This window comes from Zonotrichia leucophrys, chromosome 10 (genome assembly GCF_028769735.1).
Source record: "Zonotrichia leucophrys gambelii isolate GWCS_2022_RI chromosome 10, RI_Zleu_2.0, whole genome shotgun sequence".
Lineage (NCBI taxonomy): Eukaryota > Metazoa > Chordata > Aves > Passeriformes > Passerellidae > Zonotrichia > Zonotrichia leucophrys.
Genome location: NC_088180.1, coordinates 1,616,562 through 1,641,408, shown reverse-complemented (window position 1 = coordinate 1,641,408; position 24,847 = coordinate 1,616,562). Strand labels below are relative to the sequence as shown.

At 41.5% G+C, this 24,847-nt stretch overlaps 1 protein-coding gene across 1 annotated transcript; it reads right to left on the bottom strand.

Annotated features, from left to right (window-relative positions):
* Positions 1-1,249: 1,249 nt before the first annotated feature.
* Positions 1,250-24,301, bottom strand: RAB8B (RAB8B, member RAS oncogene family). Its single transcript, XM_064721959.1, has 8 exons — positions 24,067-24,301; positions 8,504-8,564; positions 7,466-7,526; positions 6,043-6,120; positions 5,556-5,645; positions 4,692-4,757; positions 2,582-2,632; positions 1,250-2,108 (listed from the first exon to the last, which is right to left on the bottom strand). Exons 1-8 carry the CDS (start codon positions 24,188-24,190, stop codon positions 2,016-2,018), a joined length of 624 nt encoding a protein of 207 aa, XP_064578029.1. The 5' UTR covers positions 24,191-24,301; the 3' UTR covers positions 1,250-2,015.
* Between the last annotated feature and the right edge of the window lie 546 nt (positions 24,302-24,847).

The window sequence follows — 24,847 nt, the reverse complement described above, 5'->3', positions numbered from 1 at the left end:
AGACTAATATTGAATGAACATTTAACCACACAGTGAAGACAGGAAAAACAATACAAAGCATTCTGTAAACAGTGCCAAACACAGAACATGTCAGTTTTGGTTTGCAGACAACCCCTGAGATAAAAATCAAAGTATTACGACACCAAGTAAGTCAGAGGTAAATTACTGAAAATAAACAACATTCATAATTGGTGTCACAACACTTTCTGTATAGAAGCACTTTTTTTAACCATACAGAAAACATAACTGCTTTAGCCTGTCCAAGAAAAACATCAAGGGTAGACAACAGAGCAGTTAGGGTTGCTTTGTTTTTTCACTAAACCTTGTTGCCATGAAGGTTTCTCTGTTCTAGTGCAGCAACAGCAGTTTATGAGATCCACCATCTAGTTACAAGAACTACTTCTATTAAACTACGTGTGGGGACAGGCTGATAACCACCTAAAACTTTATGGAACCAGCTACTAAGGATAAACCCTTTAAAATCAAAAGCTTTACATCTAATGCTATCGGCCTGTTTGCTTTCAAACTATTCCAAACAGACCCAGAGATGACAAAATTCAGTACCTGACACAACAAAATGGTTCTCTGTGCTAACAACTAACTCACTGTTTACAGCTCCAGACAACCAAGTGAAGCAAAAGCATGTCAGACATTTCCTTTGACAATGACAGAACACGCCCATCCCCTAACAGCAAACATGCTGGACACAAACTTGGAGTTAAAGCTTACAATGGTCCACGTTTGGCACACCAACAGAACTAAAGCACCTGTTTTAATTGCTCATTGAGGAAATTTCTCAGAAGACAATAAAAAAGTAGTAGAACAAAGACTAGGTTATACAATGCTCAGTTGAGTAAAAAAAGGCAACTATGTTTCACCTCTGCTTCTAACAGTCTAGGTCACTGTACCAGTTTTTGATGAAAAAACAACTGCTCGAGCAGACCAAAGACACACATTCAGCATTAACTGCAAACTAGGAGTACATCAGAGCCCTAATGAGAGGCTTCCTTAGTGCCAATGCTTACAGACATTAACAAACTATCCTTAGAATTAAGAGTAGAAATGGAAGTCACCTTTAGAAGCAGTCATTTCTGAACAAGTGAATCCACAAAGAGGTTACTCAAAACTCATGCATTCAGCTTCCACAAGCCACTTAAGTGATAGTGATGAGGCCAATTTGTGGTGATGATTTCAAATCCAGAGTGTGCTTCCTCATCAGAAACAAAACAAGGAGCAGACAGTCTGAGCTAACAAAGGGAAGTTAGGTGAGGAAAGACACTGTGTTTATTCAAATAACTGAAAGGTGCATCTGTGAATCAGACAGTGACTGGCAATTCAGAACACAACTTTGCTAAGTCTGGTAAAGAAAGAAAAGCATACTACATTCAGAATAGAAGCCACAGCTTCTGCATAAACAGATTTGTGCATCTAAGAGACAAAATCTGGACAAATTTGTTAAATGCCAATTGTTACAGTAATTCTCATCACTAGAGCAACAACATCCATACTGCATGGCCACGAGTATACAGCATAGAAAATAATGGAAATGAGACTTAATTTTTCCCCTGGCTCTTCTGCTTGAAAATAAATTTGTTTAAAAAGAGAAATAAAACTGTGCACAAATCTGTTAAGAATCTTACTTACAAGTCAAACTGTGCAAATACAAATGTAAGATTGTGCTGTAACAGGCAGTAAGAGGCCAATATGGATGTGCAAAGTTAAAAGAAACATAGCAGCTTTTGCAACAGGCAATAAAACAGAAAGTAAAAAAGGAAAACAAGTTAAATCTTGCATTTGTGTCTCCACTTCATAGCTTCCATATCTGAGAAAGAAGAGCCTGACAGGTCAATAGGCTTAGTGAGCAAAATCCACTTGGTATTTGTGTATCGCAGTCTACGTTCAATGGAGCTCTCAGCAGCAGCTTGGTGGTATTATTTCTGAGGCTTTGTGACCCTGTGCTTTCAAAGAAGCAGAAAAGGTTCTAAGTGTGCTGCAGTCTTATCATTAGAAGTTCATCAAAGTAGCGTGCATCGAAAGAAGCTGCTCTTCTTAGATCGATTTTCTGTTATTTTTACTGGCCCACCTGCCCCCGATGAACTGTTGTCATTCTGAAAGAGAAAAGAGTGTCAACATCACAAAATGCAGAAAATAGTGTCTCTAGCTTTCCTAGTCTCCCTTCCCACTTCCTCTGCTTGCAAAGCAATAATCAGAGCAGAGATCTGATGCAACATGAGCTCCTCAGTTATCCAGACTTCATTAAGCACTTGGCAAAAAATTTAACATTTACATAACAATCCAGATCTCAAGAATTAGCTGGCAAAGGGACTACACAATAAAACACAGATCACACTACTGCATTTTAGAACAACACATCAGTTTCAGGCTGCCCAGTGTTAATGTTCATGCAAAATAATGAATAGTTATGCACTGATGTGTAATAAAGCATGATAAATCACTGCTTGCTCAAATTTTATCTAGTAACAAATGCAATCCCCAGGAGAATTTGGTAGGGCTACTACTCAGTATTATGATAGCTGTACTCTCACTGTATCTAGTTTGTATGCTAATTGGAAATACAAACCATTTTTCTGTTGAGCTTTGTCATAATGTCTCGTGCAAGTGTGAAAAACGCCTGGTGAGGAGGGGAAATGAAGAAAAAACAAACAAGAGTTAGTCACAAGACACATTAAGGACATGATAAACTTGGACTAGCCAGACACATTAACAATGCAGTGTTCTGTAGGCCACTAGAAGCACTTTGAGTTGCAAGACACTCTATGTACAATATCTGTATATTTAAAATTTCAGCAAATGTGATTTAGAAGAAAAAAAATATTTATTTTTAGCGTCCATCTTGCCAATCTTTGAAGCAAATGAACAGATCTCCCCATTGCATTCCTCTGAGGGGAGAAAGAAAAATCAGCTGAAGACAAGGCTGCATTTACTAATCCTGTTTTTATTTCCCCCCAAACTGAACTGTGCATCACAATCAGGAACCCAGAGAGGTTTGAGAAGGGCAAGCCTGGGAATTCCCTTTAAGGTTAGCTTGCTTTCTGTCCTCCAAAAGCTTTACTCTGGACTATCTGTAAGGCTATTTAAGCTTCCAGGATCTCAATTAAAGACACAAACCCATGAATAATTACTCTGGCAAATCTCAGCATCTCAGATTTCAATGCATGAAGGAGCAAAGAAACTTCAGTAGCAGGAAAGCTCTGCAATTCTCCAGGAGCAGGAAAAAGCAAGACTTTAGGCTGTCTGGAGACCCTAATAATCAAAGGACAGTTCCAGAATGTAAGAAGTATAAACACTTCCCCTCTCATTTGGAATATAGCCAAAGACAGGCACTCATTTAATGTAAATAAATCACAACAGATAAATTAATGCACTTCAGATCCCAAGACCATCACAATTGTGTAATTCCCTGCAAGTAAAGTATTTGGTGGAAAGTAAACCAAAGCATTAGTGATTGCCAAATGCCTACACCAGCTGCATTTTTTAATGCTTTCTTCACCATTCATGTGACAATTTAAAAAAATATTCAGAGAGCCAAACATTTTGGAGTAAGCACAAACTGCTGTTGTGTATTTCATGGCATGCAAGGGTTAAAATGAAAGTGCCATGTCATGAGAGAGCCAAGTCATCCCTTCAGAGGAACTCAGGTCTCCCCTCTGCTACTGACTCCTCACGGCCCCACTTCCAGAGTCTGCCCTAAGAACCACAAGGACACTGAAAATCAGGTCAGGCTAGTCCAGCATGATGCAGATCAGTCCATTCTAACTCTATCCTGTAAAACAATCACCCCACAATCACAAAAAAACCACCCTGGCTGGCACAACATCCCTCTTGTTATTTTAAAGCAACACTGTTTTCAGTTTCTAGTTAACTTGTCAGACACACAAGCTGAATTCAGTAGGTGTTTGCAGGACTTGTAAAGAAAAAAATCCCATAGAAAGACTTTTAAATGATTATGTATAAGGACAACACAAGTCTACATTGCTGGATGAATAAATCTCATTTTAACTGGCCTTTGGTAGAGTTTTTTTTTGTCCACACTTCTCACACAGCTCAGATCCTGCCCCACCCTCCCTGAGATGACAGCAGTGATTTATAGTGAGACAGACTGGACTTGGGCCACTCTTCCTTCCCACTCTATTTCCTGAAACTCTCACGGGGATCTTGTGAGTTTAGCACGAAATTGATTTACAGGAAAACAGATTATAAATCTATAAATAGCATTGTGAGTCTTCTTCCTCCCCTAACATGAGCTATGACCTGGTGTTCAGGTTAATACACGAATTTTCAGCCTCATCTGCACAGCATGTATTTGGCAGTAACCTCTGCGACACAGTAGCATGTTACCCTGAAAATAAAGATTCCCATTTCCTGCACAAGGCACTGCTCTAAAATTAAACCTATTCTTTGTGCAAAAGGACTTGAAATTGAAATAGCAAGGCACAGACATCAAAGGCAACTGTTTGCTACAGTAATAGTGGAGCACTCTGTTAACACCCATTTTTAAAACAATTCCAGGCCCTACCAGAAAACCAGAAACAGCTGGATCATAGCAGCAGACCCAGGAGTGCAGTGGGGGTTTCAGGTGCCAGGTGAGGTGAGAAAGCCCAGCAGGCCATGGAGTAAAACCTCCCCAGAAGTAATTCAGGAAACCCCCAAGTGTGGCACCCGTCTCTTACCTCTTCCACATTTATGCTGGATTTTGCACTTGTCTCCAAAAATTTGATTCCGTAATCAATTGCTAACTGGAAGAGAGGTTAAAGTTTTTCAGTTGTTTTGAAGTCCCTTTGTAAAAGTAATGTTTCACACAGGTTCACAACAGGTTCATAACAGAATAGATGCTGTACAAACTATAAAAACCAAACCAAGCACGTTTCACTTCTATTTTCTCTTGCAAGAACATTAAAGACAATTAGACAAAGTATTAGAACTCATCCTACCCTCACATAAAGTCAAAACAAAACAAAAGAAGGACATTAATTTCTCACCAAAATACTTATTTAGGCTCTAAAAGAACATTAAGGTAGAATCTTTCTTGATATGGATTGTGGACCAGAAAACTGCAATGCCATCATCCCTTAAGCTGTGTTGCCAACAGCCAGACTACTTCAGCTGTACATGAGAGTTTGTAGGATTCTTCCTCATTTGTTTGTTCTGTAGAACAACTCATTAATTACTTAACCTTTAGTAGCAGCACTTATAACCAGGATAAGTAACCACCTCGAATAACTGAGTACAATGTGGTCAAATAGAAAACTTTCTATTGAGATCTAGAATATTTCATGCTGTAGCAAAGGCCAACATTCTTAACAGGATCTTGCCCTCAAGACAACAGTACCATTAAGTTTATCCAAACTTGAAGACAGTTAAGTGCTATTTAAAACCAAAAACCCCCTAAACCTGGCATCCTATACATGTAAAAGTCTATAAAACAAGAGATTTGAGATCCATTCTCTCTCACATGCCTAAAACATATCAAACACCCAGAAGCTAAAATCCTACAAGAAGTAGGCTTCTAATTAGGGTGAGTTACCAAATCTTACCTTCTCCCCTTTTTCTTTTGAGACTTGTCTTTTTTCATTCATATCACACTTGTTACCCAAGATCATTCTTTCTACATCTGAAGAGGCATGCTGGAAGAAGAAAAAGTAATCTCTCAGGAACAAAGTGCATCATTGTTGAGAAGAAACTTGTGTGTCAAACTCCTCCACAATGGACTATTTTATTTTACAGAAATTATCTAATGGGAAGGCATTACTGACAGAGGCTGACTCTTGAAAAAAGCAATTAAAATATTAAAATAGGCTGGAATAAATACTCCTAGATTGCATTTGCCCATGTACTATAATGAGCCCTGTGGCAGGTTGCACACTTGCCCAGGCATTTGGCTATTCTGGAAATGTAACAAACAGCAGGCACTTTACTCCTAAGTGCTGCATGGCCACATCTGCTGGCTACTGCAATGGAAGTGAGTAATTACTTGATTTTTATTTGTCCCAGGGAAATCATAAGATGGAATGAAGCACTTACCTCTTCTATGTTCCTTATCCAATTTTTTATGTTGTCAAAAGACTTTTCATTTGTGATGTCATACACCAGCATAATTCCCTAAATAAAATTAAGAAAATCTAGTTAGATGAGCTAGTACAATTGGCTGACTTTTGATGTATGCTGTAGTTTTAATTACAGTTCCAAAAAAATTCAACACTGCATTATAGGTGTGTAAGTCTTTTCTCAAGGCATTATGCCATGGCTTGGAATTTACCCAAAATATTATTATTTAACATTTTTTGCCACTGTTAGGGGTCAAACACACCACCTATACTTTTAATTGTTAGCCTACAGTCAGGACAAGTTTAGAAATTCTACTCCAGCAGCCAGCAGGACTCTCTGGTTAAAGTCACATTTAATGCAGCAGCTTAAAGCAATCCAGGATCCCAAACCTGGCAGCTCCAGTCTCTGGGGCCAGCAGGAACTTTCAGCCCTGGGGCTCTCCCAGGAGCTTCAGCTCCTTCCTGCAGCCCTGGACATGCTCTGCCATGGGATCTCAGCAAAGCATGGCAAAGCCCAGAGCCACTGCAGTAAGGACAGTGCAGGGTTCACCTCCATTTCCTAAGGCCTTTCCAATCACTCCTCATAGGACAAACAGAAGTTCTTGGCCATGGACTGGGGAGAAGCCCAGCTCACTGCCAAAGCCTTCTGAAGCACTGCAGAGCTCTAACACAGTGCCACAACCATTATTATTTCTCCCTGTGCTCTGGAACAGTGGAGTCATTTGGACCCACAGCCCATGAATGTCACAGATCTGTTCATACAAAGCAAAAAGAACCTAAAACAGCAGCACAGGGAGCAACCACCAAATCAAAATTAAAGGTGTCCCAAAATAAAATATCTCAAGTCACAGCATTAAGAACCATTACAAGTGTTGTACCACAAGGGTGCAGGCTCTAAGTCAATTATTTGACTTCAAGTCACTCTCAATGGGGCAAAACATAACAGTAGGTGTTGCAGGTGACTATTTCTAGCCCAGACTTTGCATTCTCTACTGGCTGAAGGAAAAGCAATTCAGTGAAACACACTTTTAATATTAAAATAATTCATTATCCATTTTTGAAACACTTCAAGTGTTAAAGGAGTTAAAAAATCCCCGAACCTATCTGATTGAAGCTTGGTAGCATATTTCATTAAAATCTGCAGAAATTTTAATTATATTAAAAAACACAATAGGGCTGGAAGCTTCATCACAAAAAACAAGCCTAGACTGAGTACCAGCACATTAAAAAAAGGAAAAACAGAGAGCAAACCCCCAACCAAACCACAAACTTCATTCCCCACACCTCAAGCCACAATTATCCAGTCCTCCCAGTGGAAGACTTACAGGACCCAAACTCAGGAGCAGCAAACCAGTTCCACTAGTTGTGTTTAGGGTTTTTTTTGAAGTGTGAGCACTCACCATGGCTCCTCTGTAGTAAGCTGTGGTGATTGTGCGGAATCTCTCCTGGCCTGCTGTGTCCCTACAGGTCAGAGAGAAAAAAAGGATTTGTTTTACACTCATGAGATGTCTTATTAAAAAATAACAATGCGTTGATACTTGCTCATTAGGAAAATCACACTTTTGGCTGTTTGCATGAGTTCCTTCAGCCCTCAGCAGTTTCCTCACTCCTTACATCAGCACTTAGAGCAGCACCAGAAAAGTGGCACAAAACCACTCCAGGTTACATGCAGGCAATAAAACTCAGCACTGCACAGCCAGCCCTCCAGTAATCAAAAATGAAAAGTTCTGATGCATCCAAGCCCTGTCTTAAACAGAAGTTCAAAGAGCCCCTACAGCTCAGTGTGCTGCTGTCCTGTCCTGGGTGACCTGAGAGCAGCACCTGCCTGCGAGTGACCCAGCCGACCCAAGTTTTGGATATATTTGATATTTGGTGTTTCCAGTCACACCTCAGCAGAGCTGAACCCCAAAGGCCTGACAAAACCCTTTTTAACTGATCCAAACCCAGCTTTTTTAACCTGTATTACAGACAGAACATGTTTATCAGCCACTTGTGGCACTGCACCTCCTCAGTCACTCTCAGGAGACTCAGTTTCTACCAAGCCACCATGCAAGGAATTATCACTCACCTGGGCCTTGGTGAGTACAACCAGGTATCAAAGTACCAGAGGAGATTACATTTTATTGGCTTGCATATTTTAGCTTACAGCTACTGAGTTAATATTTCTCCTGCACAGGGAAAAGCTAAAGGCACATTTAAGAGGGCAGTTTTTGATAAACTAGGGAATTGCTGTAATGCTTGCATGTGAGCAGGCTATTTCCAGTGCTGCTGAAGCAGAACCACTCCAAGGGCAAGCCAGGAGAAAGCACAAACCTTATGAACAGTCAATTAATAAAAGCTAGGAAACTTGTGATACCTTGAAGTTCAAAAGCTTTCAAGTATTCTTTCTCAAACTGAATTCAAGTTATTGAAAACCTGAATTACTCTGGAATACTTACCATATCTGTAGCTTGATTTTCTTTCCATCTAATTCTATTGTTCTGATTTTAAAGTCGATTCCTGCCAGAGAAAGAGACACTCCTAAGTTTTGCAGTTAATGAAAAGGAGGTGTTCGGTTTCCTTTTGGCAATTTGGTAAGAGCAAACTCAGCCAAAAGAACCATTCTGAAGCTGCCATTTCTTCCACACACTTGGAAGTGCTGAAAATGCACAAAGTTTTCAGCTGCATCCAACGTGGCAAGGATAAATTATTCTGCACAATGAAAGCAGGCCAAGCTCAGACGCAGTACTAGTTAGTCAAGATCATCAGAGGAAGACTTGATCTCCAGAACCTTCCATTTCACACCAATAAGGGCACTGGTATGAGTGTGTATTTCTCCTGAAGATCTGACCAGTCCCTGCAGTTTGAGTCAATTCTCTGGTACCTCTGGCTCATCCTGTGACACCTCAGAGTTCCTTTTCAAAGCCAGTATCTACTTTTGAAAACTGATGTTTGATTCAATCTAATCAGACATCACACTAAATAGCAATACAACACAGGAGATAGGAGACTCCTTTTCCAAGAACACTCATTTGGGAACAATTAAAATTTTCTAGGAAGCTCCAAAAAAGCATCAAGAAAACACTTCTCTCCTTTTCCCCTTTACACTTCCACATAGTACCCATCAGTTCTAAGAATGATTTTCAAAATAAATTTCAGATTTTAAGCCATAGGTCTTAAAAAAAGACTGAAAAATTAATTCAGAAGGGTTTAATAATGTTTTTTTTTAAGGTTTAGAGGGGTGAAATGGATTTCCAAACAGACTAGCCCCTTAATCCTAACTACTGTAACTTTTGGATCTCTAAATCTGTATTACAACACAGGTCAAATTGGGACTGCTCAAGCCTCACTACTACAGGACTGCCAGATTTTTCAATCTTGTGACAGTATCCCTCAGATTAATTGGTTTGGAAACAAATGGCCCACTTGTTCTTCACTGCATCTTAAATAGTTACTTGATACTTAGTTGTAGTTTGTAAAAGATGGGGTAAGTTAGAAAAAAAAATAAACTTTCTTAAAATGTAATTTAATTTACAATTATCAAAAGTATCTTAATTGGAAAAATGCTGTTTCTAGCTTTAAGAATTAATCCAGATACTAAACAGGAAGCTATGGGAGTTTTTACTACACCACAGTAGAAACTGAATATGAAATATGGATGTTCATTAGTTATTTGAATTTCATTCTTCTCACATACAATATTACTATTTTAATATATGGAAAATAACAAGTTTTGGCCACTTAATGTGCCATGGATATGTAGCTCAGCTCATTAGTTAAAATACAAATTATGAGCAAAAATATCACATCAGCACTTAAACAGCACATGAAATTAATTGCATTAATTAAAATGCTATGATTGCCAGTACAATTGCAACTTCACAAGATTCACTGGTAGAAAAAAAGAGACTTTCATTAATTCACACTCTTCTAAAAATGACATGAGAATTATATGCACTTTCAAAAAATTTCTATCCTACATAAGTTTGGCAAATGTTTCCATTTCCATAACAGAGGATATTGCCTCCCTTGTTGTAAAGATTTTTTTCCTAACCAGGTGCAATCACAGCTGTTGAAATCATAGACAATTGTATTCAGGTCTGAAAACAAATAACCTTTGCCCTGAATGGATTTTGTTTTGGCCTCAAAGGTTATAAAGCACAAATATGTATTTCTCTGGAAAGAGCATTTTATCGTGGCAACAGCAAATTAAATCCGTTCCAAAAGTTCATTTGTGTCTAGGCCTGAAGCTTTGGGAAGCAAATATCAGAAAAGCAGATTGAGAAGGAGAATTTGCCTGCAGTGAGAGCTGCTGGAGCTGAGGCACAGCACTGAGGGATCCTGCAGGGGTGGCTTTCTGAGAAGGACTCGGCACCAGCTTCCCATCTGCACCAATCCAGCTCCTGCACAGACTGGTTTCTCGTGGTTACTCATTTCCCTTGCAGCACTGAAATTATCTATACAACCACTCCTTCTAAAAGTCAGGACCTGCACAAAAAATATCTTCTCAGAACTTAAGATTCCTAGTAAGAACTTCACCAAAATTCTCAATGATTTTCAAAGCGAAAAGAAGAATATAAAAAGGGAAAGGCTGTAAGTACCTCTGCAACTGTAACTTTTTGGAGGTTAAAATGAACTAGAAACTGATGTTTCTTTTGCTCTTCAGCATGAGGAAGTGGTGAGCTACACACATTGAGAGCAATGGTGACATGTGCTGCCACTTCCGTCCAAGGCTCTTGCTTGGTAAAGCACAAACCACGATCTGCTCGCAGCCACCTCCAAATTACACCATGGAAAACACTCCACAGCTAGAGATTGCAACACCAACTCCTCACAGAGGATTTCTGCTCTTAATCCATTCTTCTTTTGCACAGTCATACACTGGGATACAAAAGTTTGAAAAGTTACTTAGGCTAAATGAAGATGAGTCAGTGAATTAAAGTTTGATTGCAAAGGATCACAGAGTTTGCAGTTTTAAAATGCAACATGAAATGCTGTTCTTCCAGTAGGAAAAAAAGCCCAGAAATATCTGGATGTCCATGTGAAGTTAAGTTTTAGAAGCTTTTAGAAAACACAGACCCAGATTAATGCTTAAGAGTGCAGATGCTAACAGAATAATTAACTGCTGAATTGGAGCTGTCACATGAAAGTCTGACACACTAGCATGTCAGTAAATATTAGATCAGAACTACACAGAAACATTTGCTGCAGGAATCACAAACCTGCATTCTGCAAGGACAGAAGCCAGAATGTGCAGTCTGAACTGCACATTAGTTAGGGCTGTAATGCTTGCATTTCCCTTAAGCAGCTGAGGGCTTATTGCTCTTTAAAATCCTTTCCAGATCCTTGCTAACTACAGGCAGAGGTGCATCCTCTCTCCTCACTTCACTGAGGGTGTTTGCTTCCATAGCTCCCAACACAGCCCTGCACAGGAGCACACTGGGCAGCATCCCCAGTGCCACACAAAGGCTCTCACAGAACCCTGGCAGCTCTGTGCTGCTGTGCCCACCTTGCCTTGCTCTGCACAGCTGACAGAATTCAGGGCATGCCTGGCCAGTGACACTCAGCCAAAAGCCACAGGGACTGATCTCACCTGGCCTCTTCTGCTTTAAGCCAAGAACTCCTGTCCACCTCATATCCCAAAGCTCTTCTGCCACTGCCTCTTCCCCTACTCCACTCCCCAGCTGTTTCTGCCCACCTGGGCAGATTTTGCCCATAATTAAGCTGCCATGCAATAATTTTCAGGAGACACAGTGAAATATTAGAAAGAGCTCTCAACACTACAGTAGTAAGCAGCAGAACTGCCCAGCAGCACACAGGGAGCAGTTCCTTTTCCAGCTCTAGTACCAGGGGTTTTCTACCATGAACCTCAACAAACCAGCCTGACTCAGCCCTTACAGGAATGGAAGGACAAACCGAGCAGGGAGGCTGGAAAAGTTCATTTTGTTACTTTAGTTTTTAAAACAGTAGCTCACTCTCAGGGCATCACTGTTACTCTTTTGTTCTCCCCTCACCCTGGTTTTAACCCTGTAGCCATCAGAGCCAATATCTCATGTTTTTCATGCTACAGTATCTGTTCCAGCTAGGACTCCACTACAACTTTCCCCTGCATAGCACCACTGCCTGGACAGATTGTCTTGTTTGTTCTTTTCAACAAAATTGCTGTTGCAGAAATGCTACAGCACAAAGAAAGCAAAGAAACCAAACTGAAGTATTCTGGTTGGAGCCAGTAAGCTATTCCAACTGTACCAGAAAATAATTCCTGAAGGTAAAGGTTTCTTTAGGGGGACTTCAGTCTGCTCAGCAAAATGCTTCTGGAAGGGTCAAGTTCCTGAATGTTTTCTATGAGCAGTAAAATGCAGACACAAAAGTAATTTATACAAATGAAACTGAAACAAAAAATCCTGCCACTGGCAGGCAAATGTTAGAATTCTTGACCTTTACCTTTATTACCCAATTCAGCAGTATTTTAAGTTAATTTTTCATGTGGCTCAACACTAGTTTGCAGCAGGAGGACCTTATGTGTGCAGCTGTAGCAAGAAAGCAGACAGGAAATCAGCACCATTCAGGATGTAAATAAACATCAGGCTCTGACAGCCTGCATATCTACCCCAGCAGAGTATTGCTCCATCTCTGACAAATCCATACTTTAAGTATTCAATGTACTAGCATTTTAATTTGTTTACCTTTTGGTTTTATTTAATATATAAGCCAAAGACATTTTAAGAAGTCAGTGAACACAAAAACTGGCAAAGACACTGTGAAAACATGAATACCAGATTAGCTTGCTAGAGAAATCTTATTTTAGTCCCATCTATCAGAGAACATAAAAGATGCACTAGACTTTATTAAAACAAAAAGGGAACTGTTTTGCATGACCTGCATATAATAAAAGCCTCACCCTCTTAAAGAAGCTGTCTTCCTATTTGTCTAAATCTTACTTTACTTCTCTGAAGTAAGAATGGAAGAATGAAATAGAAATAAAAACCTTTTTTTTTTAAATGGGATTCCACAATAAACAGAACTTAGTGGAACTCACCACCACTGGACATAGACCACAAAGAGTCAAGGTACAAAGTCTCATTACCCCTCTGAGCAAGTCAGCATGGGAAAAATTGGAGTTTATGCATCAAATCTTAAGCCAGGCTTGATCCAGCTGCACAGCATTGGTCCTTTCTAGCCTGCTTGGTTTATACATGAGGTGGTGGGGTGTTGATTTTTTTCAATGGGCTGAGCTGGGAAAAGAGAACTCCTTAGGAATTCTTTACTGCAGGACATGTAAGAGTCTTAAGATACACAAAAAGAAAGGAAAACATTTTCTGCAGTCACTTGGGTTAAGTGAATTAAAAGTAACTTTGAACCAAGCAAGTACATTTGTAATTTACCTTCAAAAAAAAAAATGAAGTGAGAAAAGGCACATAACTGAAAATCAATATGCTTCACCCTCAGATTGTTGAATCCTGGGAATTCCTCAGGAGATACTTCTCCCTCCAGGCTGTGCATTTGTGTGCAGCTGCACAGAGGGGCAGGGAAGGGCTGCTCACCCTCCAAGGGAGAGCCCAGCAGCAAACTCTCACCTGAGACACTGCAGCTCCTCCAGCATCACCTCTGCCAGGGCACCTCCATCCTTCTGAGGGGCCCTGTCACACACAGGGGACACACAGCAGGGACCAGCACTGATCACACAGGAGCTGGGTGAGGACACACAGGAACAGAGCACTGGGGCCCTGTCACACTCAGGGACACACAGCAGGGACCAGCACTGATCACACACACCACAACACACCCTCCATGGACAGATCAGCTCTCCACAAACTTGCTCTTTTCATATCTATCCAACAGCCAAGGGACATCAATTTGTTCCCACAGATTAAGCTTACCCACAGATTACTCCTTTTTTTGTTCTCAGCAGGAGCTATTGCAGGGTTTGGATTAAGTACACAATTATTTTTTTAATGTGGTTTTCAAGAGAACATTTTCTTGTGCTACATCTCAATCTACAAAGGTAGATAAATGACGCTTCAGAAAGTTGCTTTTAAATTAATACTCCTACAATAATTATAGTAAAAATAAAAAATGACAAAATTAGAGTCAGGATTACTGTAAAGGGCAGGATAGAGAACCCTTGCAACATCCCAGTGTGTCATACAGCCTCATACAAAAGAACAAAGTCTGACCATTTTGAACTTGAACGTTTAGCCTTAGTCCCTAGTAACATCTGCAGAGAATTTTCAGATGATCTCAGCAATGTCTTGTATCAGTATGTAAATTAAAGAGGCAGTAGTTTTTTATTGCACCATTCAGAAATACAGCAGACTAACATGAAACACCCCACCAGGCTAAAGGTCAACATTTTCTCAAAAGCCATAAAGCGAATTATTTTAGAATTAAACACAAGTGCAACCACTTCTTGTTACTCTTTCACAACTTAAAGGGACACAGTGAGTTGCATTCTTTCTGGGCAGCCCACAAGAACCCACAACACACTGGTAACCCTGAGGGGGCTGAATTGGCTCCTTCAGGTTAATTGGCCTTTCTTCATCTGACTCCTCACCCCCACCAAGAGCCCAAACCCAGAGTTCCACACAACGAGACGCAGATAAAGCAATGTCTTGCACCTTGGAAGTTATTAACACAGAAAGGCTCTGGAAGTTGAGAAAGCTACAAACTTTGAAAGTTTAGTTTAGGCTCTTCTTTCCCTCAAGTCTGCAGGATGTGCAGTGTGCAGCTTTGTACAACATGAAATAAATTTTTGCCACATGCTCCAATGGGTAAGAACACCACATTTCCCCATCTAGAAGGGGAAATCAAAAGAAGAATCAAAAATTTGATTCTTCTTTCACAAGTCCAGTGCTTAATACTGGCAAAACAAATCTACAGAAATGGCTAAAGGAGGTAAGGCAACAAAGAATGGGGATGCCACGTGCATGTTTGCTGCTCCTAAAGCCTTGAGGCTGATAAGGACCATCAGCTCAGGGTGCCAGCCCTGTGCCACTTCCTGCAGCACGTGTCCCCTCAGCTGTGGCACAACTGCCACCTAAGCTGCCTCGCTTTAAATAAGCCACTTTCTACTCTAAACAGAACAAGGGATTCAGAATACCATTTCCAACCAACAGAATCAGACCAACGTTTGGAATGTCCATGTTTTTTACAGCTCAGCAGCCCACAGTGTGCTCTGATCACCACACTGAGATCTGAACCCAGGGCTCCTGTCAGTTCTGCCCCCACAACTGTGCACTGCACTGCTTCAGTGTGGGCACTGCAACATCCTGAGCACCAAAATTCTCTTTTCAGTGTTATGAATTCAGCTTGTATATTGCTCTGAGCAACCTTTGAAATGCATGATTTTAAACATCAAACCTACTCAATATAAAATTCAAGACTACAAAACAACATAACACTAGAAACTTAGTTGAAATTTGACATGAGTGAAATTGTCAACTGTCACAAGAGCCCAACTTTAAAAGGGCTGAGTCCCTGCAGAATGTATTTTAGAGCTTACAATCTAGATACCATGAAAGTGCACAGGAATTCACTTGTGGTCTACCTCTCATTCTATTTTCAATGCAAGATAAGCTACGCTTGATGGTAACTCAGTTTCATCTAAAACAATTTTTAAATAGATTAAAATTGTACTATTGATACAGACAGCAAAGTTTGTTTATTTTAAGGATTATTCATAGACTGCCTGTGTCTAAGAGGAATGCATTAACTTAGTTGCTTAGAGGACATATTCCTTTCAAGCCAAGATGCAACTGGAGTTGCAGCAAACATGAAAAACTCTGCCACATGGGTAAAAAACTCTGCTCCAATGGGTAAGAACACCACATTTCCCCATCTAGAAGGTGGCTTATGAAGACAAAAATTTGATTCCTCTTCCAGAAGTCCAGTGCTTAATACAAGACAACATGTGATTGATCCTTATCAAAAGCAGAAATTAATAGGCAAGACCAAAAAAAAAAAAAAAAGCTCCCACAAAGTGGAATTCTCAAGAACAGGAAAAAAATGAAAGAATTCTCCTGAATTTCTTGCCTGTAAATGAACTATGTTTGTAGGTGTAGAAAACATAGAAAATTATGTCCTTAACCAAAATAACTCTAACTGAATACTGCTGTCAGGAAAAAGACAAAAATAATTACTTTGACCAAAGTTAGCATCTTAAGAATCCAAAAGATTGAGAAAATGGCTTATTAAAAAGTCTCATGGAATCAATACTGCCCTGCCACCACGATTTAAACTTCATTTTTTATTATTCATAAACCAAACTTCAGCTGTGACAACAAGAACAGCCCAAAAAGATTAGGATTGGTTTTGTTCCCTAATTTTTGCTCCTGGTACATCTACACATCTGGCCAGTGAGAAATGGAGATGCCACTTCTTCTTTAAAAGTTTCAGGGCTCTACATGAACTGGTTATTCAGAGTGAGGAAATAAAGATTTTGGGGGCCAGGACATTGTTTGTTTAAAAGAGAAGAGGAGCTCCATGGAAAGTGAGCACACCGAGTGTCCCAGGAGCCACAAAGCAAAGCAGGACCTGGCAAGTCCATGAGTGCTCACAGATAAGATGCCCTCACACAGTTCACAAAAATGCACTTTGTACCTTCTGTTGCAGCCCTGCCTGTGACTGGCACCACAGAAAAACCCCAGCAGCTGCAGGTTTAACACAGGTATGGAAAATAGCACAGGAACAGTTGGGATGGACAGGTGAGCATTGCTACAGCCCAACAAACCACACTGCCAAATACTTCATTGATGGGTTCAGGGATGCTACAAAAACTACTTAAATTGGATAATGTTAGAGCAGGTGTAAATTACACATGACCAATGTAAAGACAGAAGTGATGAAATTTTTGGAAGTTTTATAGGAATGCACAAACCCTCTGCTCACTTCAAAGGGCACAGATGCTTACACTGGAAGAAAAAGTACAAAGAACAAAATACCCCACACATATCAACAATATCAGTAAGATAGCTCTTGGCTTTCACTGACACTCTGTCCAAAAGGACCCAAGAAGAGCAAAATGTCTCATCCAGCAAGAATTATCCTTGTTAAAATAAATCATCTCATCTAGGAATTTCAGTTAGAGTCTGAAATTCAGTTGGGTTAGAAGCAAGGGTAGGAAGTACCCAGTGAGGCAGCAAAATCAGGCCAAAAAGTCAAAGCAGAAGGTTTAAAGTTACTGAAGTCAGTTTGATAGACAGCATTATCAGCAGCCCCAAAACACCATTTTCATCAGAGGCTTCTTTAAAGCCATGTTTTAACATGGGGATAAGTAAGCATTGGTTTGTCATTTGCTGGTTTGTTTGGGAAGTTAAGGACATGAGAAAAGAAGGGCTGCTTTAACTTCTTACATGAATGACAAAACAGGCCATTTTTGGAAAGGTTTTTATTACCTATACTAACAGGCACAGCCACCTAACTTACTAAGAAAGGTCATACTTTCTTTCTGGCACAGCTGTTTTCTCCTCCTACATCATGCAAGTTCTTTTAATGAATTAATTTTAATTAATGCTTTAATTTCTTCATTTGCTTTTCCTGCTTTGCATGTTCTAAGTGCTCCTCTCTACATCACTTCTGCTAAGCCAGAGAAGTTCTCCCAGGCAGTTCCTCTGTTTCTTTTTCCTCCTCTCCACGCCTGGGTTGACACAGACACTCCATCTCTAATCCCAGCAGAAGTCACACCACACACACAAGATATTTGGACACAGCAAAGGAAAGCTATTGCTCTGTGTCAGGTGGGAGAAATGAGGATTTTGTTGGGAGTGTGGAGGCAGGGAAGCAGTGGATGTGCTCCCTGCTGACAGACACTTCAGCTTTGCCCAATTTCCTATACTCAGCCTGGTTTTCCCAATCTCCAGATGTGGAACCAGACTCCTACTAGTGACCAGCCTGCTTGACATGCTTTTTGATGTTTCCATACATACAAGAGGATGCCACTGATATTCAGCATCAGGGGTTTTCTCTCTGGTGCCCAAAGCACGATGGCAGCAAAATTAACACGTCTTAAACCTGGTCAGCTGTTTGTTGAATAGAAACCTTCTGAACATGCAGTACTTCAACTACATACAATCTAATCAAAAGTGTCATAGCATACATTTAACAGCAAAATTTACTATAAACCACAAGATTAAACTGATATTAGATGCAATTACTGGTCAAAACCCTCCAAAAGGCACTAAATTACAACCCACTGCAGGCTCTGCTGGGACAGGAAGTTACTGACCTAAGTTTTGAGCTGCAAGTCTGGTAAGTAAAAGCCTCTGGGTCAAGTTTTGGGTCCCAGAGTAAAAAAAAGATGGAAAACTTGAGAGAGGGTCCAAAGGAGGGCCATGAGGATGGTGAAGCCTTATGGGGAACAGCTGAGGGCACTTGGTCTGCTCAGCCTGGAGCTGGACTCAAAGATCCTTCTATGCTCATTCCAACTCAGGATATCCTGAGTCTGTGATCCTAACTCTGCACAAAAGCCTGACACAGCCCAACTTTATTGATGCTACTATTAGTCCCTGCTTATCCACATTAGAAAAGCATCAGAGCTGGTTTATATATATAGTCAGCCTGATGACTTGACACTTAAGCCACCATAACATCCAATTAAAGATAAAAAGCAATATAATATCCTTTGAATTAAAACCACGTAGCTTTAACCACAAAACATGCAATAAACCATCATTATAAACACTGCATGTATTATTATGAATAATAATTAGTTAATTTATAATATGAATAATAATTAGTTAACTAATAATAATAGTTAGTTAATTTCTGAAGTAAGACAGTCCACGATGTATTTCCACTAAAAGGATGCATTTCTACTGCAGAAGGACTAGGAAATCCATCCTAAAAAGTACATTAAAAATTCCCAAACAAAAGCTCTCAAAGCCTGTATCCATCAACCAATTCCTACCCTTATTCAAAGTTAGTCTGTGTTCTTAACTTTGCATTCAAACCAAATCACAAAAGCAGCTCCAAACTGCCCTCCTGTCACTCAAATAACCAGTAACACATAACCAAGACAGACCTCCATCTGCCAATTAGGAACAGGCACCAACACTCAGACATCTGTCACGCTGTTTCAGAGTAAAACACGCAGCACAAAAGCTGCAGCAGCATTTTTAATAAAAGCCAAATAATTTCCACTCCACTGTTGGCTTGTTGCAGAATACAGTGAGGTAATGCAACCTCACCAGCAGATGAAAATCAGAGTTAAGATGTCCTTTGCTACCAGCTGGGTGTTAATATCAAATTTAAAGTTACAAGACACACAAACTTCAATGCTTTTAACCTGCAATACCTTCAGCTACAACTTCCTGTTCAATATCAGGACATCATCTTGCTGACCTTGAAAACAGAATCATTCTTCCACTTTCATATTTACCTGTTTTCCCTATTCCATGCAAACCCTGTCCTAAAGAGATACCCTCACCCAGATCCCACAAGGGAACACACACTCCCACCCTGCAGACCCATGGAACTGTGCCACCTGAGTGGGACTGACCTCACCTCAGCCACTCCAAAGTGCAGCTGACAATCACTTTGGAGTAATGACCATTAATAAAGAACTCCTGGCAATGCTTTCCCGATGCTTCCCTGCTCATCTATCATTGATGTGTTTTCTTCTCCAGCTCCAACCATCTGGAGGAGCCCAAAAGAAATTGATTGACTAAGGACAGGAAATGCTGCAGCTTAATGGGAGGGTGGGTAACAAAACCCCAAACCCCAAGAAAGCAACAATCACTCCTTGTCCATCACACAAATAAGTAACTGTGAAGAAGAAGAGTAGAAATATTCAATGAGGCATGATTTGACTTGAACAGACTAAAACAATTTCCATTACACTTTACAGACATGGAAATTTCACTGCAAAAGGGAAGCTGGTGATTCTGCTTGACAAAGGATTTTCATGGAAGTGTTCAAAGGTCAGCACACACGTGCTTGCCTGCCAGAGTAGTGTCCTATTTTGGAAGATGTAGACTAAGGAAAAGTTACTTCTGTAAAATCAACAAATGGTTTCAGCTCTCAGATACAGTACTATCTTGTGAGCAACTTCCTGCCAAATGCTGATATCATCCTGGATTAAAAAAATAAATACGACAAATTCTGTTTCTGTCAGCAAGCCTTTGTACTAAATCAGAAATGCTATCAGCTACAGAGATTTGACTTTACTCTCATAGAAACAAAAAAGCTGAAAGGAATGCAAAAAATAAACCTTATTATTTCAAATGATAAACCAAATCCAGTTTTACCAGACAGCACTACTTGAACAGCAAGTTAAGATACTTAGAAACCGCTAAATTAATGCTCCTGATTCTTGTGTATTGCACTGAAACTACTAGCAAAATGCACATGAGATATTCCAAGATAGGCTTTGCTTCAGGAGTTGTTAAGTATGAAAATGAGCTGACTCAACTGCATTTTACTTTCCATGTAATGTGCAAAAGCAGAAGTTTCCACCCAGAAAGCAAACTAAACAACACAACCTTACATAACACACTCCTGTTGCAAAAAAAAGTTTTATCCCATGTTCACAGTGAAAAGCTGACCCTCACTAGGGACCACAGCAGCATTATGCCTTGCCAGCATTTTCAGAAATTCTAACAGAGCTACAGAGCCCTGTATAAAAAATCAAAAGCTGCTGAAGGACAAGGACCTGTCATGTCTAAAGTTGCTTAAGGCCAATCTGTGCTTTTACACAGTGAAAATACGTGGCTTTGAACAATCCAAAGGTCACTGGCTCACTTCTCATAATGGGTAGCAAAGTCTGCTGAAGGTATTACTAATGCCAGGTAGTGAAGACCAAGACATGAAGGTTCTTGCACCAACAGTCACCCATAAAAAGAATAAAAGAAGTCTGATGAGTTATAAATACATATGCCTTGCACTTTTATCACATTTCTTATGCAATGCTGGCCACAGGACACCAGGCTGGAAGTCCCTGCTGTCTGAACAGCCCAACATTGAGTGTGAGCATGAGCAAAGTCTCGAGGAGAAAAGTCAAAGGAGCATTTCCTGACCTCCAAGCACTCCACATGGATGCTGCAGCCTTACAGGCACGTTTTGCATGACAGCAAAACAGAAGAGGATCTGTGAAGTATAACACGAATATACCACGCACAATGACAAAGTAACTACAATTCATTACTGACTTATTTCTATAATATGAGCATTGAAGGGAAATAAAGCAATTATTCTGTAATAAAACAGCATTTCCATATCTCCCTCCTACTTTATTTTTTTTTCCTTTTGGAAAGTGTTTTCATTGTTTTGGTAACTGGAGTGCTGTAGTTTAACCCTGGTAAAACTACCAAAGCACAATAGGAGTGGGAAATTATAAGGAAGTTTTCTGGTGCTTGGATATGATGTGGGCCCTTGCATCATGGCAACAGAGAGTGTTTTAACTTCTGCACCAAACGTCTAAGAAAAAAAAAGTTTAAACTGGCAAAAATTTAACCCCATCATAGTTTGAAAAAAAAATCTGAATGACTCATCTCACAAACAGCATGTAAGTACGTAAGATTAAACAATAAAATTTGATGTCAACACATCTCAAACATACGCCTTCTTAGACTTCTACAGTAAAACCAAGTCTGATCTTCTTAAGAACTGAGAGAAGGAGAACTGAGGGCCCACAACATCACAAATCACTGTTAACTGAACACACATCCTAAGTACCATCCTACTGCAGGATCCACTTCATGGGAACATACATGGCAGCTCATACTCCAGGAAAACTCTGGATTTAATGAGAAATGCTCATCTGGGCACCTCAGAACGTGAAGTGGCAGGGCAGCCTGTTTGGGAGAAGCATCCCTGTGCCTCCCTCCACAGCACAGCTAACTGTGACTTATCAGTCATGGAAAAAAAGCAGAATTGTTAAAAATGGAATTCCCCCAAGCTCATCAGATGGAGCAGTTATGACTGTAAAATCAACTAGTTCTGAGAAGAGAGAAAGGGCACAGGAGCACATCTTCAACAGCAGATTACAGCCACATGTCAGACCTACAAGTAACACACACAATCCTCAACGAAGACTGAAAAAGCTCCAAGTCTTTCTATTCAAGCATAGGTCAGCACTTTTATGAACAGTTTCACTATTTCCTGACTGTCAACCTTCCTGCTTGGAGGTTCTTTGCTAAAAAACAAAAGGGGACTAGAGCTATAAGAAGGAATATGTAACTGTGGAATCCCAACTATTACCTATGGAATTAAAAGTGGGCCTCAGTTATTAATAAGTTTCTTCAAGCTGACTTGTTTTGCAAACAAGGCCCTTGCACAAACAAATATAAAGGAAGGAAATGAGAGCAAATCCTATATTTGCTGAATAAGGTAAGAAAAAACAACAGCATATTCACAGTCCTCAAGACTTCAAAGTGAATCAGTGAGGGAAAAAAAATCCATCAAGGAGCTGAGCAGTTCAAGAAACGTCAAGAAAATGGTTGGAAGACAGACACACCCATTTATGTTAGCTATCTCTTTAGAAGTATAAAGAAGCAGCACAGTACCAAAGTAGGCTATTTTTTTTTAATGATACAGCATTTATTAATGTTTATTAAGCCTTTTATTCTACCACAGGTACAGAATAATACCTCTTCAGGTAAAATTACTCAGGCCTTAATCAGCTGGTGTTACTGATCCAGCATTTTGAAAATGGTTGCAGAGAGAAATGTGCCAGAAAAATGCAGAAAAACTGTTGTAAAAGCATTAGAAATGATGCCACACCTAATTTAGTCAATCACAATTGCCTAAGTAAAGATTGTTTCTTCCTTGTGCACCAAGTTCTGCACAATAAAATGTCTGAAAAGGACAGGGCATTAGGGTAACATAAAACAAGTTACACACTATTTCACTTATCTTTAAAGCAATTTCTTTTCAAGAGAGTCTACTCATTCTCTTAGTGTTATTTTTTTAAAGTCAGCATTAGTTTTGCCCTCCTAAATACTAGTAACCTGCACTGCACCTTTCCCTTTCATCCCCAAAACACTGTACCTCACTTTAGAAGTGACCTCAGCTACAAGTAGCTGAATGTAAATCTCAAGTCATGCCACGCTGTAGTTTCAATTCTATCTCAGTGAAGGCCTTGAAAATTTTGCTTATGTTTACTTCAGCAGAGTATTTTAAAACTGAAAAATCTTACAAAAATATGTCACAACCACCTGTTTGGATATATCACACTTCACTGCCATTAAAAAAGGCTAGTGAAGCTTAGAAACAAACCCTTTTTCAGAACCAAATTTGGGACAAAACTCAACATTTGTCGAGGAGGTTCCTCCACCCAGTCGCTAAGGGGCTTCTATAGCCGACTGAGGAGCTCTACTCAACGCAACCACTCCAAATCTCCAAACCGCGAGCACACATATGCACGAGGAGTGTGGAGGGGAGAACTGAGAGCCGAACCACCTGCCCAGAGCGTTCAGGCACTGCCACCACCAGCTCCAGCAACCCTTCCCCACTTTCTGAACATCTGCACCTAAACACGAGACGCCTCACACGGGGGGAGCCCAAGGAAGCAGCGGTTCTGCCTCAGGCCGGCAGCGCTGCGGGCTCGGCAAGGGGCTCCGATCGCTCTGGGAAGGGGCTGCGGGCTCCCAGCGAGGGGCTGAGGGCTCCGACCGCCCCGGGAAGGGGCTGCGGGCTCCGATCGCTCTGGGAAGGGGCTGCGGGCTCCCGGCGCCCAGGGAAGGGGCTGCGGGCTCTGCGCGCGGCACTACAGCGGCGGCAGCACGGCCCGGCCCGGCCCAACTGTTGCTGCGGCGGGCACGGAGGCGCCGGGGCCGCTGCAGGAGCGGATCGCACCCTGCGGGCCCCGCCAGGCCCGCGGCACCTTTCCCCGCCGGACAATCCCTGCCGGGCACTGCCGTGCTGGGCTAGCGCTGCCCCCGGTCCCGCACGGGGCCCGGCACGGCCCGAGCGCGGCCCCGGCACGGGCGGTGCCCCCGGCCCTTCCCTCCCTCCGTCCCCGCTCGGCCCCGGCAGGACCCCTCTCCCGCCGGGATGGCGGCGGCCGGCCGCGGGCGCGGCCCCTCACCGATGGTGGAGATGAAGGTGGTGTTGAAGGCGTCCTCGCTGAAGCGGAAGAGCAGGCAGGTCTTGCCCACGCCCGAGTCCCCGATCAGCAGCAGCTTGAACAGATAGTCGTAAGTCTTCGCCATCTTCGCCTGGGCTCGGCTCGCCGCCGCAGCAGGAGGGGGCGAACGCGGGACGGAAGGAGGGCGGGACTCGGGCGGGGAGGGGAAGGGGAGGAAGGGAAGGAAGGGAAGCAGGGCCGGGCGGAGAGAGAGAGAGAGAGGGAGGCAGGCGGAGCTGCGAGCGCGTCACGGCCGGAACCGCCGGGCCCGACGGGGGCTGTGGTCCGCGGGCCCGGCCCGGCCCTCACCCAGGGCGGCTCCGGGCCGTCCCACAGGGCTCAATTCCCGCTCCAACACAGCAGCAGTTGTAAGCATGTAGTTATGTGTTCAAGTTAAAGCTATGTTCAAGCTAAATAATGGCATAATTCCCTCACGTCCGCAATGAGTGAGTCTTGCCTGTGACCCCAGAAGTTTACATGTTGCCCTGGGCAAGTCAACTCCCAAAGAAACGTGTGCGCACAACACAAAAATTATGTTCATGCTGTCCCACGTAACACTGCAAACGGGCTGTGCTACAACAAGAGATCTGCTCTGGAGCAGCTAAAACGCTTTCCCCCATCTTTTTTCCACTAATAATCTCTTGGTGCGAGGCAGCCTCATTATGTATTCATTATAGTGTGTTCCCCACAGGATGTCACAAGGCACTATAAAAATAAATAGCACTACAAAACACTTCAAAAT